At 43.3% G+C, this 15,137-nt stretch overlaps 1 protein-coding gene across 2 annotated transcripts; it reads left to right on the top strand.

The window, feature by feature from the left end:
- The first annotated feature begins 5,053 nt into the window (after window positions 1–5,053).
- On the top strand, window positions 5,054–10,308 carry ZNF706 (zinc finger protein 706). Of its 2 annotated transcripts, none has more exons than XM_062490622.1 (4): window positions 5,054–5,163; window positions 8,069–8,205; window positions 9,319–9,426; window positions 9,999–10,308. In XM_062490622.1, the coding sequence occupies exons 2-3, from the start codon at window positions 8,071–8,073 to the stop codon at window positions 9,412–9,414; spliced, it is 231 nt and encodes a 76-aa protein (XP_062346606.1). In that variant the 5' UTR covers window positions 5,054–5,163; window positions 8,069–8,070; the 3' UTR covers window positions 9,415–9,426; window positions 9,999–10,308. The 2 variants fall into 2 exon arrangements, with proteins under 2 accessions (XP_062346606.1, XP_062346614.1); XM_062490630.1 differs by having other exon boundaries at window positions 9,319–9,463.
- Window positions 10,309–15,137: the final 4,829 nt, after the last annotated feature.

Genomic DNA, 15,137 nt, shown 5'->3' with positions numbered 1-15,137 from the left:
GGGGGTGCACATGCCTTGAAACGTTGGAGGAACTGTGTCTCCATGTTTCTGACTGCCTCCATCTGTCATTCTTCATGAGCATTTTCCTCAAGTCCTCACATTTTTGTCTCTCAGAGGATGTGGGAAGCTCCTTATTGCATTCTGCCTTGTACGTTTTTTGCCGTTTCAGTGGAGAGGAATGCTCACTGTAGCAGTTCTGTCCATTTTTGCTGGATAGGGTCAGGAGCTATGGGAAGAAGAACCACCAAACCCAGAGAAAGGACAATTAGCTGTAGTCTCTGTGCCACCAAAATCTACTGTTGACTTTGGGACACTTTCTTGGGTTTGTCCTAATTTAAGGTTTGGTGGCAACAGTATTTCTGCAGGCTGCCTTTCTGCACAGGAGTCTAAGCCCATGGTAGAGGTGAGGTAGAAGTGAGAGTTACATCAACTTTTGGGAAAGGTTTACAAATGTGTGGCCACCAGCTCACTGAAGACACCAAAGAAGGGGGCATTGTCCTGCTAGGAAGGATAATGTCCCTCTTATTTATGTACTTCTGGAGTCTACTGATGGGACTAGGAGTACAGTGAGGAGCACAGGGAGGCTGGCAATGTGGTGGATATCAACTGAGGTTGTCCTCATTCTGGAAGATGCCATCCATCAGGTGTCCCTGGAACAAAGAAGCTGTCCAGAAAGGCAGCAGGCAAACCAGGAAAAGATGATGCATTGCTGCTAATGGGGCTGGTTCTTTAAAGCTAGCATGGAATTGGAAGGGTACCACAAGCCTTAGGTGCCCTGCCAAGAAAGCTGCATTGTTGTGCTGGCTTATTTCCAAAGCAGAGCTTAATCTTTGGCTTTCCTTCTCAATTTTTTCATTCTCCCCTTTTCTCACCTTCGCTTTCCATTTTTAAACCTTGTGCATCAGCATACTGTGCATGACAGAACACCTAGTTGTACAGTAGCACACAGAAGGAGGCATACCATCGCATGCCTTAAAACATTTATTTCTGCAGAATATATGTATTGTGACTTGGTATCATCTCATGCCAGTGCAGTGCTAAGAATCTATTGAATCTGTGACCCAAACAGTGTGATTTGAGATCTCACACTTTTTCTGTATTTGCCACAACAGCAATACTGTTCAAGCCCATGAGGTGCCCATGCCCGAGCTCTGGAGAAGTATCACACAGCAGTCAGGGTCAGCTGAGGGACAGGAGTTAATGCTGTGTAAGGGAGGCATGAACTGGATGTAGGAAAGCTGGAGCTGTGGCTGTGAAAAATGACTTTACAGGGAAAAGAGCAGTATGATAACACATGGGGGAGGGAGGAGGGGAAAGTCCACAAAGCAGACAAAGAGTAAATGAGCAAACCACCACCTTGTGAGGCCCCCGGGCTGGATAGGCACTACTGCATGATGATTTCTATGAAACTGCACTACTAGGACTGCCCCTAATATTCAGCAATGCTGACTCTGATCTACCATTGCATCAGCCTTGACTATTCTTTCAAAGGCTATCGGGTTCAAAGCCAATCTCTGCTATTCTGTGTTTGTGTCAATATTGGTCTGCATCCACAAAATCTAATGAGCAGATCGTTGCCACTTGCAGGCCCAGGGCATCTCCTTCCCTTTCCTTCACTTCTTTAGACAAGACAAGGGGTCATGGTGGGGCACCAAATAAAACCCCTCAATAGGCAGGCACACAGTACCAGCATGCAGCCCTAGGCCACAAGCCAACATTTAGCCAGCTGAGATGATGTTTGATGTGACACTGGGTCAATAGTGAACACAGGAGTAGATGAACAGGAAAAATACGCCACAGTAAGTGCAGCAGGGAATGGCAGTGGGAGGATCTGGCAGATGCACAGGGGCTGATTCAGAAAGGAGATGCAGCCCCACCTATGCTGTTGTGAGCAAAACTTGCTCTGCACCCCACGACAACTGCTTTCAAAATGGGTTTAACAGCACTTGTCAAAATGCCACCTGGTTCCCAGCAGGGAACTGTGGTGGGGACACCAGTCACTCCAGGGTGAGACAGCTCAAACTGACCTGCAACAAAATCCAAGTGTCAACAAGTTGATGTTGAGCTGAACTGGTATTTTTAACTTATGGCAGAAATTGCATCTCTCTGCAGGCACAGAAAATGATGGGGGGCTGGAATCCAAGGGCATGAGAAATAAGCATGAGAATAACGAACAATCATGACTATTAAAAAAACAAACACAAAAAAAAAAAAAAAACCTAAGAAACAATTCTGCCACACAGTACTGCTCCTTCCAGTTTCTTTTGCTGCTTCCCACCTCAGCAGACCATCATTTGAGGGTTTATTTGATCACCATGTTCAAGTTTGGGCTTAAATTGAAGTTTAATAAATTGTTTCTAATCAATTGCCTCCTCATGAGAAGATAATGTCTTTTTTTTAACTTGGACTATTTTTGGGGCTACACGAGAGCAAAAATGCCTTATCCATATCCTTAAGGAGCTATGTTTTCTATGTGCATGATGCTGCTACAGATTTCAGTGAAGTGTAATCACTGAAACATTTTTGTTAGGCTTGGCTTGGGGTAATGAACACATTGCATTTTGTCTACCCTTAACTACCAAGAGATGTTATTGGTTTCCACTCTATTTTAATGCAGAGTACTTGGTAATATCTGTGGGGTTCAGATGTTTTTAAATTAGAAAACAACAATTAAACAAGAAGCACACAGAAAAGTGCTGCAGTGCATTTCTAGTAATTTTAAGATGCAACATTTCAGTCTAAAGTTTGCATTTATTTTACATTTTAACTTCCATTTATACTTTTGTTAATACACTCTGGCTTGTTTCACCTCGTGTGGGAGCAATACAAAGCAGAGGAAGTCCACAAGCCAGATAAACTGCAATTACCACAGGTTCATTTTGTCAGAGTTATGCAAAGCATCCAGTGCACAGGCCCGTCGTGCCTCTCTAGCAGCTCACCACATCTAACCCATGACTTTGCTAACCTGCATGTGTGCATGGAAATACCCCCTTTGGTGTGACATAAATCAGTTTCACACAGTGAATCAATTTGGAAAAATTATCTACAATGAATGGGAAGTTTTCCTTATTATCTCAGTAGCAGAAATCTCAGCTATGGGCACTAGTATTCTTCTTTCACTGTGGTTTTTTTTTTTTTTTTTCCTAACAGTCTCTTTGGAACAATCTCAATTGCAAAGCCATGATTTGGGCAATACAGCAACTGATGTTGTGACCAGAATCTACAGCACAAAGGGACAGAAGGCAGAGCAGAGAAACAGCCACACTCCCCTGTCCTGCAAGATCTATCCCTTGTTCTCCTAAAAGCAGAAAAGGCTTCCAAGACCAGACAGAGCTCAGCATGTGCTTAGAAGATCCTCTTTATCTGAAATTCTTGTCCAGCCAAATGTACAATTGGAACACAACCCTTGAAAAAACCCTCTCCAGGTTCCACATATGAGGCCACCAGTCCTTAAAAATAGCATCAGCCAGGACAGAAGCTACTGTTTCTCTCATCAATCTCCTCCCTGATGAAAGCAAAACTTCATTATGAAAGCCACCTGCTTGCAAGCACAGGACACAAAATGCCTCCGTCTCCACACCCCACAGGCACATGCACATATGCACTTTCAGTGTGGTGGGTTTTTTTTGGTTTTTTTTTTATAGTTGCCTGTTTCCATAACGTTCAGAACCTAGTGACAAGATAATTTTAATGCAGCATGAACTGTACCACCCTGGTATAAGCATTATCAGTGCTATCAGTTTAATGTGGAAGACACAACTGCAAACAGGAATGTTAGGAAGATTTTTTTTTTTTAAGAATGTTAGGAAACTTATCACGGGTTTACATCTGACTGTCTTAGATGTTGTGACATCTGGACCAGCTTCCAGTGACTTAAGTGTCAGAAATCTACTATACAGCTCCCTCATAACTGCTATCATGCTCTAGGCAAGACTCATGATAATGGCCTGAAACCTTCACTGCACTTCTTTAAGGATTTTCTGTTGTTGCATTTTCCTCTCTTGGACCACACCATTACAATAATTCAGCCTAAGCTCTGCAAAACATCAAGCTAACACCTTAGAGCTCCTCTGGTAGGCATATGATGTTTGCTGTTTTGCCCCAGACACAGAACTGTTCAAGATGCCACCTTCTGAAAGCTACAATTACTCAGTGAGTGGCAGAACGTCATCTTTAAGCAGAGATGCTGCCTGTATTTTGCCTTTTCCTAACAGGTGCATAATTTGAGCACCCACAAACATTCAGCCTTCCTTTGGCTGAGTCCTACAAACAGGTCCACGGAAAATAAAGAGTTCCTTTATGCTCCCTTGCAGGGCCTGCCTACATCTGTACTCAAGCAAGCCAGTAACTTTCAAATCAGATGTGCAGTGGATACAGCCTATAAACTTCCTCCACAATCCTTGAAAAACGTGTCCAAACCAGATCTAGTGCACTTCAAACTCGAGTAAAATTCTTCTTCTCATCGCAGGCTATTTCCCTCTACTTAACCCTTCCAAGCCTACACACGGGGGGTCTGTGTGAACTGCAGCCAAAACAGAATCTCCTTCCCTCCGCCATCCCCGCCAGGCCTCTTCTCCAGCTCCTTCCCGAGAGCCTCTCCCCAGCCATTTATCCGGATCCACCAAGCAGGAACAGCGCTATTTTTAGGCCGCGCCCGCGCGCTAAGCACAGAGGAATGTGGCTGGGATTGGGCCCGCCGGGAAGCGCCGACGGCCCGAGGGCAGCGCTACGGCACCGGGAACCGGGCCGGGCAAGGCTGCTTGTCCTGGCTGAGTCCGGCGCACCCCTGCCCGCAGCCAGCGCGGCGGGGTCCCAGAGGCCGGGCTTGGCGGCCTCAGCCGCGCAGCCGGGCCGTTCACGGTGCAACCCCGCAGGGCCCTCCGTCCACCGCCGGGCCGCGACCTCCCGGCTCCGCGCCCGGCGGGCGCCGCTGCCCCCCCCCCCCCCCCCACGCCGGCGTTATGTAACGGCCGCGCGCCGCCATTGGCCAGCGCCGCCCGGGGCGCGCGGGCGCGGGGGCGGGCCCGGCGCGCGCGCAGTGCCGGTCCCGGTCCCTCCTCTCCTCCTCCTCCACCTCGTTCTCTTCCCAAGTGGCGGCGGCGGCGGGGCCGCGCGGAGCCTCTACAGCGCTCGGCAGGGCCGCCCAGCCCGGATTCCGCACGGGTGAGCAGCGCCGGGGAAGCGGAGCGGAGGGGAGCAGTCCTGGCCCGGGGGAAGGGGGGGCGGCCCGGCCCGGCCGCGGGGCGCGCTGCTCTCGGGGGCCGCCGCTCCCCGGGTGCGGCCTCCGTCCGTCTGTCTTTCCGTGGTCACTTCCCACCCGCGGGACACGTGGTGGGGCTGCGGCCGCCCCTGCCCCGCCGGGCCCGCCCGAGGGCCGCGGCCGCCCCCGGCCCCTGCGCGCCGCAGGCCGGGCCCGGGCCGGAGCGTCCCTCGCGGAGCGGCCTCCCGAGCCCTTCGCTGCCGGCCGGGGAGGCCGCGGTGCCTCGAGCTGCTGTGTGCCTCTGGAAGTGACAGCGGAGGAAGCTGTCGGTGTCCGGTTTTCGGACTTGAAACTCCGCTCGGGTTTTGGTTACTTACATTGAAATGACCCCGTGTGAGACATGGCTGTACTGCGGGTTTCAGCCTCGCTTCCCGACAGTGCCCGGGCTGCTGCTGCTGTTATGATTTGGCAGCAAAAAATCCTGTTAAGGTTTGGCAGCAGATTTTTTCCGTGTGTTCTGTTTCCTACGTGCTCGCGCGTTTCTTTATTTAGAGACAGCAGGCTGGTCTGCTGGACTCTCTGAGGGTGTGCCTGATAGGGAAAACAACACTTACTTGCGTTGTGCAATTGAAATTACTGATTTGGCCTTGTAGATGAACTCATCGTTATTTTAAATGAGCTTTAGGATTTTTTTTGTCACTTTCTTCGGATGATAATAGCTTAAATCTTACTTTTATCTGTTTCAGAAACGCTTTGTTTCAGCTGTATTAATGTAACTTGAAGTATTCAAACTCGTATTTTTGGGCATTGTCTGGTGATTGACATTTTTTACCAAATGTTTGTGGTCGTGTTTTCTTGTCTGTGACAACTAAAGCCAGTAGTTGCCAAGTATATAAAAGCTCAGTGTGGTTGGCTGTAGTAATGTAGTACTTATCAAGGCACTAAAATACAGAGTAATATGCAAACACATTGTGAAAGGAATTATTTTTTGTTACATCTGAGTATTTTCTGTCAAGAACCCTCTGACTTCTGGATGATTGCTGTAATGCTGATAAAACAGAAGTGAAATAAAACCGACTGTTCCTTCTTGTGTGTGCAACGCTATTGGCAATGTATCTTCTTTTTAAAAAAAATTTAAGTGTGAATCCAGTGTTCTGACTGAGCCAGTTTGTATATAAACAGCACGAGGCTCTGGCTGGGGTGTTCTGGAGTAGTTGTAGCATCCAGTGAAACATGGGCTGGCACTTCTAGTCTTACTAACATTGAGTGTTGTATCTTACAGAAGTTGTTGGATGCCGCATATATTTCTGTCTGTTTGTTGATGGAATTTGTGTTGTGTTCAGTTTTATTAGCTGTTTGGACTTCTGAATTCTCTTCTAGAGAAATTGGTGGGGGAAGAGGAGGGAACACTGAAGATGTAGCATAATACTTCTGCACGGGGTTACCTGGTGGTGTTTGATGCCATGGAGGAACTGGGCTGGGGCCTGAGAGGTGTCTCTCAATCCACAAGAGCTGTTCTCAGGGCCATCACGTGTCCCAAAATCCCCACAATACCAGTGAATTTTCACATGTTGATGTTTCATAGAAACTTAATTTTCGTGATGTTTTTCAAGGGCTTTTCATACTTATTTACTAGAGGTCAGTCACTGCGTGGGTAGGCTTTTCTCTCACTCATTGGGAGGCTGCCTGTCCCGATGGGAGGGATTGTGTGAGGGGCCAGGTGTATCCCTGCAGGGTGTCTGTCCCACAAGTACCAAACCTGGGGAAAGTGCCCAGGTTACCCAGAGGGACAGTGACCAAGCAGCTGCCCTCCTGGGGAACTCCTGAGACTTTACTAGTTGTTGTGAGAACAATGGATTTTGCTGGCTTTCCTGTGCTTGGGCAGTGTTGTACTTCTGAGAGAGCTGCATGACTGAACTGTGCGGGGCCGTGAGGGACTGGGAGAGAGACAATAGCAGAAACTGGGCTGCTGGGTTATATAACCACATGCTGAATCCTGTTCTGTTGGTGTGCCCAAATCCTGTCTGGTGTCTGCTCTGGGGGTGGGGTGCAGGCTGAATTGGATGTCCTGGTGGGCTGCATGAAGGTGGAGTGTGCCACTGTGAAATGTAATGTCTTGATGCTCCCTGAATTGTGATACTTTTGTATCATTTCATCTTTTGGTGGACCTTGTAATGGTATATGGCAATAGCATTTACTTCCTTTGTATTCCTGTGTTAGGTGGAGTAATGACTTCTGATGGGGGCAGTCTTTTCTGTGTGTACGTAAATGTGGCTGAACATAAAATAGCCACCTGTGAAAACCAATCACCTTCAATAAAGAGGAGTGATCTATTGTTCTTGGTGTTCCCAACTTCGAAGCAGCTAACAAGCACCTACAACAGAAGACAATGATACACCTTGGGCAATACTTTGATTTGCCTTTCTTGAAACTTGTTTCAAGTTCCAGAGATAAAGGTTGAGTCTTAATCTTTAATTACAAAAAAAAAAAAAACCCCAAAACAACAAACCTCCTGAATTTTTCAGTATCATTTGAAAAAGAGAGTAAAGTTTCTATTAATTGTAAAGGAAACTTTTAATTATTCTGACTATTGGAAACACTTTTCAAAAGTGGAGCTTGAATCTTAGTAGAGGAAGACACCTCAGAATGGCCTAATAATTCTGGTGTTTATTTTAAGAATGATACTGAAGCCAGAGGCTCTACATAGCAAAGAGTTTGAACAGATGTCTGTTGTGTTTGAGCTATGGGAGTTGTAGGCCTTGTGGACAGAGCGCATGACTGCATTGTGCTCTTGGTGATGGCTCCTCAGTCAGATAGCAGCAGTAGTTTCTCATGTCTGTAGACTAAATGTCTTCTTTTTGTTTGTAGATATGGCTCGTGGACAGCAGAAGATTCAGTCGCAGCAGAAAAATGCCAAAAAGCAAGCTGAGCAAAAAAAGAAACAAGGACATGATCAGAAGGCTGCAGCCAAGGCTGCCTTGATATATACCTGCACTGTCTGTAGGGTAAGAGGAACTTAAATCAAAATAGTCTTATAGGGAGAGGTCTGTCTTCATGCCTAGGATAGGGTTTTTAGAAGATTTTATAGTGCAAACTAAAATACTTAAGTGCTTGTCTAGCTTGTTGCTATATGAAGTGTTTGCATCTGTTATGTGACTTGCTTACAGATTACTCAGCTGTACTGGTAACTGAGCTAGAAAATGAGATGTCATGTTCAGGTCTAATTTGGGTAGTTATTTTGCCTTTTGTATTACAGTGGTCTGCATGTGCTATTAGTATGAGATGGAACATGTAAAAAGTGTGCAGTCCTTGTTTAGTTGCCACATGGAAATGTATTTTCTTTGTGATGTAGTTGGCCTGTCTTGGAATCAGTGGCTGTGGATGTTGCTGTAGAAAGGAGAAGTGGTAATGCCAAAAGCTTTAATGTAAGCTTGAGACACAGTAACTTTTAGAGGAAACTCACTTGACAAGAAAACAGAAATTTGAGTGCTAATCAGATTGTACTTTTCCTTCTGTCTCATTTTCCTAAATGCTTCTTTTGGAGCTGTAGGATAAACTTGCCATTTTCAACGGTCAGTCCCAGAATAGATCTGCCACTTCAAATGTCTTATTTAAGATTCCAGATTGAGGGTTGCTCACTTGAGTACTTGTAACCAGCTCCTCTTGTGAAATCAGGCTGCAGTATCAATCACTTTGGGCAGTTGATGCCTTCAACTGTGTTGTAGCAAAGGTCTGCGATAGCTTGTGCCAAGTAGAGACTAGGTTCATACCACGTAACTTCTTGGCTTATTGGTAAACTAAAGAAATAGCTTTCATAAAGATTTGATTCTGAAAAGGATTAATTGTTTGTCTTTAAGGTGTTCAGAAAGGAAATGGTGAGGAGGTAGGTTTTCCACCAAACCAGACTGTTAAGTGTAAGTGATAGTAGTGCTTAAAAGCACTTCTGAAAATAGGCAGTTAAATACTCCATCTTACACTGCAGCTAAATTAGTGGTGCTTCTGTCATTAGAGCAGTGTCATCAAGGAGGTAGCTAGCTTCTGGGGAAAGAAAATGAAGGTTTTGTGGTATTATTTAACTCTTGTACTGTGCATAAAGTTTAATGTCTCTCTTTAATCAGACTCAAATGCCGGATCCCAAGACCTTCAAACAGCACTTTGAAAGCAAGCATCCTAAGACTCCTCTTCCTCCAGAATTGGCTGATGTTCAGGCATAAAGTTGTCTACAGGTCATTACCTTAATTTTTAATTGATTGTCTGAGAAAGGTGTGTTGTAAATTTTTTTTTTTTTTTGCCACCAACAACTGGGACTTAAAACTTGCTTCAGGTCTTTTAATATGAAAACTACTGTAGGTTAAAGTTATACCCCTGAACTGTTAAAAGTAGAAGAAGCAAGCAAGCTAGTTCTTGCATGGGTGAAATGGCTGTGGCATTCATTCTTAGTGTTGTAGGAATACTTAATTATTTAGTTCTTGCTTTGAAATGTTAGTTTTGCTTTGAACAAAGTAAGTACAATCTGTCTGTTACTACAAAACATGCAATGTAAACAGTCATTTAGTATATTTCCAACAATTTCGCCCTTTTGTTCCTGAAGCTATGCAAGAGAATGCAGAAAAATCTGAATTTCTGTGTTAACTGTAGAAGAGATTTCCCAGTAGCCAGTTGTTAGGCTGTAACTGAAAGTGGTTATAATAAAAGGCTGAAATAAGGTAAAAAGCAGTAGTATGGTATTTCATTCATGCAGAGGTAAGCAGCATTGTGTAATGGTTCAGCTTAACCGAGTTGTTCTTGTTTTTTATAGGTGAAGTCATGACACCTATTGACTCTTCTACTGTCAGACCTTACATAACAAACCTGCAGCTGCTTTTCTAAAACTGTTGATCAGCAAAAATGAAGGGGCTACAGAAACATTCATATTTTTATGCTGTTCCCTCTTGGGCTTCATGCAAAGACAATTCTGTGTAAATGTACAGTTGTGCCCTATTTGGAAATCCTAAAAAATCAGTCCATACTTGTTATAAAAATTTTTTTACAATTGTAATTATATTGATGTTCATATTGTGTAAAATAACTCACTTAATAAAGTAGTACTTTGATTTTACAATACCACAGATGAACTCCTTGTAGAAATTCTGTTTCACCTTTCTGCATTATCTGCCTTATAAAATAATAAAGAAGACAAAAGTGGAATTTTCCCCATCCTGCCAAAACATGAGCAGTATCATTCCACTGCAAGTAATGTACATTACAGTAAATTAATCTTAAAGTGGAGAGGGAAGCTGCTCAGATTTACTGTCCAGTGTGCTGCCTGCTTGAGCCCAGCCACTAGTGGTCAAGGTGATGGCTCAAGGTGCAGCACACCCCTGAGCAGCTGCATGAGAATCATGAGACTTCCTCCTACGTTTTTGTCCTGTGTACTGGAGTCTTAAGTACTGCAAGCCATTTCAGATGGGATTCCTTTACTGTGAGGGATCATGTTCCTTGAAGTCGAGCACTGGAGGAACTATGGTTATGCTTGTTATCCTTTCAATTTAGGTAGATGGCTGAGGAAGCCTGAGAGGTGGCAGGATTGAAACACTGGCTTGAAAAATGTTTGCCAAATACTAGGTTAAAGCAGCACTGCTCTTAGTTGGAAACTGGATTTGAAAATATTTTTAATGACATTTTGAGCAGTCAACCACACATGTTCCCCCTCAAGCGCGTCTGGTTATTTCTCTCTTGAAGGAATATGTAAAATAGCCAGCCTTTAATAACCTTCATTCACAACTAGCTTGAAATAAGCCTGTTGGAAAAGAGCCAAAGTAACTAAAATAATATGGCTACTTAAAGAAAACGGATGTGATTAAAGTTACAGTGACAAGAAAAAGCTGGATAAAAATGGCCAAGACCATTTGAACAGATAAACATAATTGCCCCTAAAATGTTCTGGGCTGTGTTCTAGTCCCAGATGCACAGCACAAAAGTAGTGGAGAAACATCTGAATTGTGCTGGAAGGTCTACTATAGCAAATCCCATCTTGGACATTTTGGAGGGGGCTTAAGAGCTTTAGTTTTGACCCTGCAGTAAGAAGCAGTATTAGATTTGCTGTGGTGTGTGGAGTTTACAACAGATGTAAAAATTCTGGCAGTCCAAGTAAGCCTTGCTATGCAGCAGGACTATACATCTGACCTTCAAGTGGCTTCCTGAAATCTAGGACCATAGTCTCAAAGACTCATTCACTTAAAAGAATGCACTTGGTATTTTATTATATAAAGTCAAAACCTTTGTCTTTGTCCATTCATATGCTCTTTATTGAACTACTTCTGTGAGACTAGCTTTCTGTCCTCTTTGCTGTGACAGTATCTCTGTAAATACTTACTTTGGCATAAAGTTTCTCTGTATTATAGTCACTCTGGGATAACCTGTATACCACTTACCTTTTATAGATAATGTTACTCTCCTCAGTGTCATCCACTGCACTTGTACACCTGACATCAGAATGTAACAATTCATTTATTTTTCTTTAGTGTTATCAATACATACATCCTGACAAACTGGCTCCACAAGGCTTTCAACCTTTGCTGTATGGGGGAGAGGTACTTCAATGTTCTAATGCTGTAGTTTGTCTAAAAATACGCTGAGTAGAAATGGAAAAGATGTTTCTTGCTCTGATTGGTATTTGATAATCTGGTTTTACTCTGGAAAATGTTTGGGGATGTATCCCTAAAGCTTGGGCCTGAGGTGAAGTAAATGTTCTATTCCTTCAATTCAGATTGTGTAGCATTAAATAAAAGACTTGTTTCATAAACAGTCTCTGTTAATGAGCACTGAAGAGCTGGAAAGCTGCACATTAGTGGGATGGTTACCTTCAGTTACAATTGTGTTTTCGAAACTCTTACGATGCTCAAGTTGAAAATACCCTATGAATTGATGGGGTTTACATGTGGAAGGCAAGGATGATCCTCAGTTCAGTAAGATCCCCAACTACAACAACTACATCTTAATTATAGAAGTAAATGAAAACTGTGACTGAATTGTTGTGAACTCTGTAGTAAATGTGGCAATAGTCCTCAGTCAGAATGCCTGCAATACTTGTACTTAAAAGATCAGAGGAAGGACTAGTTCTCCATCATCTCCTGATCTAAAAGACAGCACACCCTAGCACCTGGCTAAAGACACAGTTATGCATTGTAATGTGTCTGATTAAAGAGAATTAAAAATATAAAATGTCTTATTTCCTGCCTGCTTTTAAAATCAAGTATTGCTGTACCTAGAAAATTAATTTCCTGCCTGTGGACAGCCATGTAACTTGAAGCTGTCTAACTGCTAGAAAGAAAAATAGACATGGAAAGTTTTCTTTATTCCCTTGAGAAAGATCCATTTCTGTGCAGGGTTGGCATTCAGGTGAAGGGCTCTTACTGTGTACTGTGTCAGTATGGACATCAGCTGTCATAGATACTTGTAGAGCAACTTTAAGAGGGATTTTGGATTTTCATCTTCATCTTCTGGAAATCTCTTTAAGCAGCATCTGAAATTGCATTTTAAATGAGGCTTAAAATATTCTGAACAATGTCTCACCTTGGAGAGTGAAAAGTTAGCAGGTGTGGCTATGATGAGGCCATCATCATGGGAACTGCTGAGTAATCAAGAAGAATTTTGCAATTTCTGTTGCTCAGGCTTATTTCTGTGCCTCTGCTTTACCGATTGAAGGGCTTCTAGTTTCCTGCTGTCAAAAAGCTGTGTGAAAAATCCAAGAGAGAAGTTGAAGACAGTTGCTGTGTAGCCTTAGGGAAATAGTTTATGTAGTGCTCTTGAAACATCCCTGGAGACCATCCCTTTTGGTTATTTGCTAAAAACACTTCAGCTCAAGTAAGTAACGATAATGACCACGGGCTGTTTGCAAACCACATATGAAGGAATGAAGGAATTTTTGGCATTTCTGTAAACCATACTGATTTATTTTCCCATCTTGATGAGAAGAGCTAATAGGTGGAATGTCTTTTATCATCAGGTACTGACAGGTTTTCCCATTTTCACAGAAAAAAGTTGGAAATACTGGGCTTTACTAGAAGCGTGATCTTCCAGGGTCTGACAAGTAAATTTGATTAGTTACTATAGGATCCACAAGCAAAATAAAGGACAGTTGGTATTTCTGCCTACCCAGCCATCTTCTGCTGTGTAATTTTGGGGTCTTTGATTTGCTTGTTTAGACCCTTACAGGTTTTGAAGTGGACTTTGAAGTCAACTCCAAATCTCACTTTGTACTGGTATGCAGTGTGTGATTTTACAAATTCTGTAGCATCATTGGCAATTTTGCTCTAGTCCAGACAGTGGGAGGGTGTCAAGTACTGTCTGGAATTTTTCAGTATGTTTTAAAAGGTATTTTAAAAGATATTTTAAAATCTTTTAATATACTTTCTATTGAGTCTGTAGTGTTGCAGGTTTTGTACAGATAAGGCACAACAGAGAGTCACTGAGGGAGTTGCGTTGTCGTGGGAGTTTTCAGGAAAAGGTGGATTATGTTGTTTTATAATTGTCTTACATAGCTTTTTGCGCTGGGATTCCTGGGAAAGGAGGAATGTGTAGTTGTCTCACCATAGTTGCCTAACTGTTCAAGCTGTGTCTCAGCTTTTTCAGGAAATATGGCACAGCTCTCCTGAGAAATATGTCCATTAAATATATCAAGCCAAGGTCCATGCGGTGCTTTGATGGTATGGCAAACATATTTTTGTGTTCCTTTTGCAGCTGTGACAAAGTCAGTGTGCAAAACGTAACTGAAAGCTGGAGCTCTTTCAGAGGACTGTGGATTAAGGGAAATCTCATGAATTTATCTAGCCCATCTCACTACATTGAGGTTGGATAAAATCTGCCAAGACGAACTACCAAGTGTTCTTGTAACTGTTAAAAGCTTCCAGTGAAAGGGATCCCATGATCCCAGACCTTGTAAGCAGCATGTATCACTGCTGAACCCTACAAGTGGACTGTTATCACAGCAAGAGTTTATCCCTGCCACTTAAGTCAATTGCTTACTGTTCTTACTGTCAATAGATGTGATGAATAGTGCCTTTATTTGAACATTGCTGCTGTGTTCTCATAGTCTTCGGAGTAAATCCAGTTAATTGAATCAGTCTTCATAGGTCACATTTTCTAAGTCTGGCAATTGTTGGTGCTCTGTATCCTCTACAGTTTGTGCTCTTAAATCATATGGTCCAAAATACGACCCAAAGTGCTGGCTGATGCTAGCACAGAGTCTCTAGAACAACTAAGGTCTGGCACTTCCATACACTGGAATTATATTACAACAACAACATTGCAGATTCATTTTGGTACCACTAATAATTTCCATTTAGTGCCTTTATTTAGTGTCCACATACTTGCCTCTCAGGGATCTCAGACCAAACTGTTTACAGTTCATCCAAGTGTGGTATCATGGGGGATATTGCAGATGTCCTCTTTTACTCTTTAGTCTGTATTGTTCATAGTCAGTTTTGTGTGAACACACTGATGGGATGCATTGCAGGCAAAGACTTGCAGGACCTTGCTTGAGTATATTGCTAGACTCCAGTAAGCCTTTGGTAATTGGTTCTTGAGGGCACTTTGTACTGCTGTGATTCTCTTTGTGGTTAGTAAGGACTGGAGCCCCATACCTGTGAGGACTTTGCAGACTGACAATGTCAAAGTTACTTACAATGGAGATTTGGGATCTTGTATGCCTGTGGCGACCACACCAGTTTTTACAAAGAAATGATGGGTAGTGAGGTATGGCATAGTTTGTTCCTGACAAATTCATATTGTCGGGCTGTTGCTTGGTAACTTTTTCATATGTATTTACAAAGGGAATTTTATAAAAATTGTCCTAGCCCTTTTCCAGGTTTAGGTTGACTGACAAGAGTCCCTTTATTTTTAAATTCCTTGTGCTTGTCCCACTATTCTCTTGGCTCTTTCCTGTGCTCTGTGAGTT

The sequence above is a fragment of the Cinclus cinclus genome, chromosome 1 (genome assembly GCF_963662255.1).
Source record: "Cinclus cinclus chromosome 1, bCinCin1.1, whole genome shotgun sequence".
NCBI classification, from domain to species: Eukaryota; Metazoa; Chordata; class Aves; order Passeriformes; family Cinclidae; genus Cinclus; species Cinclus cinclus.
Note: the sequence above shows the minus strand (reverse complement) of the source record. Positions and strands in the feature narration are given on the sequence as shown.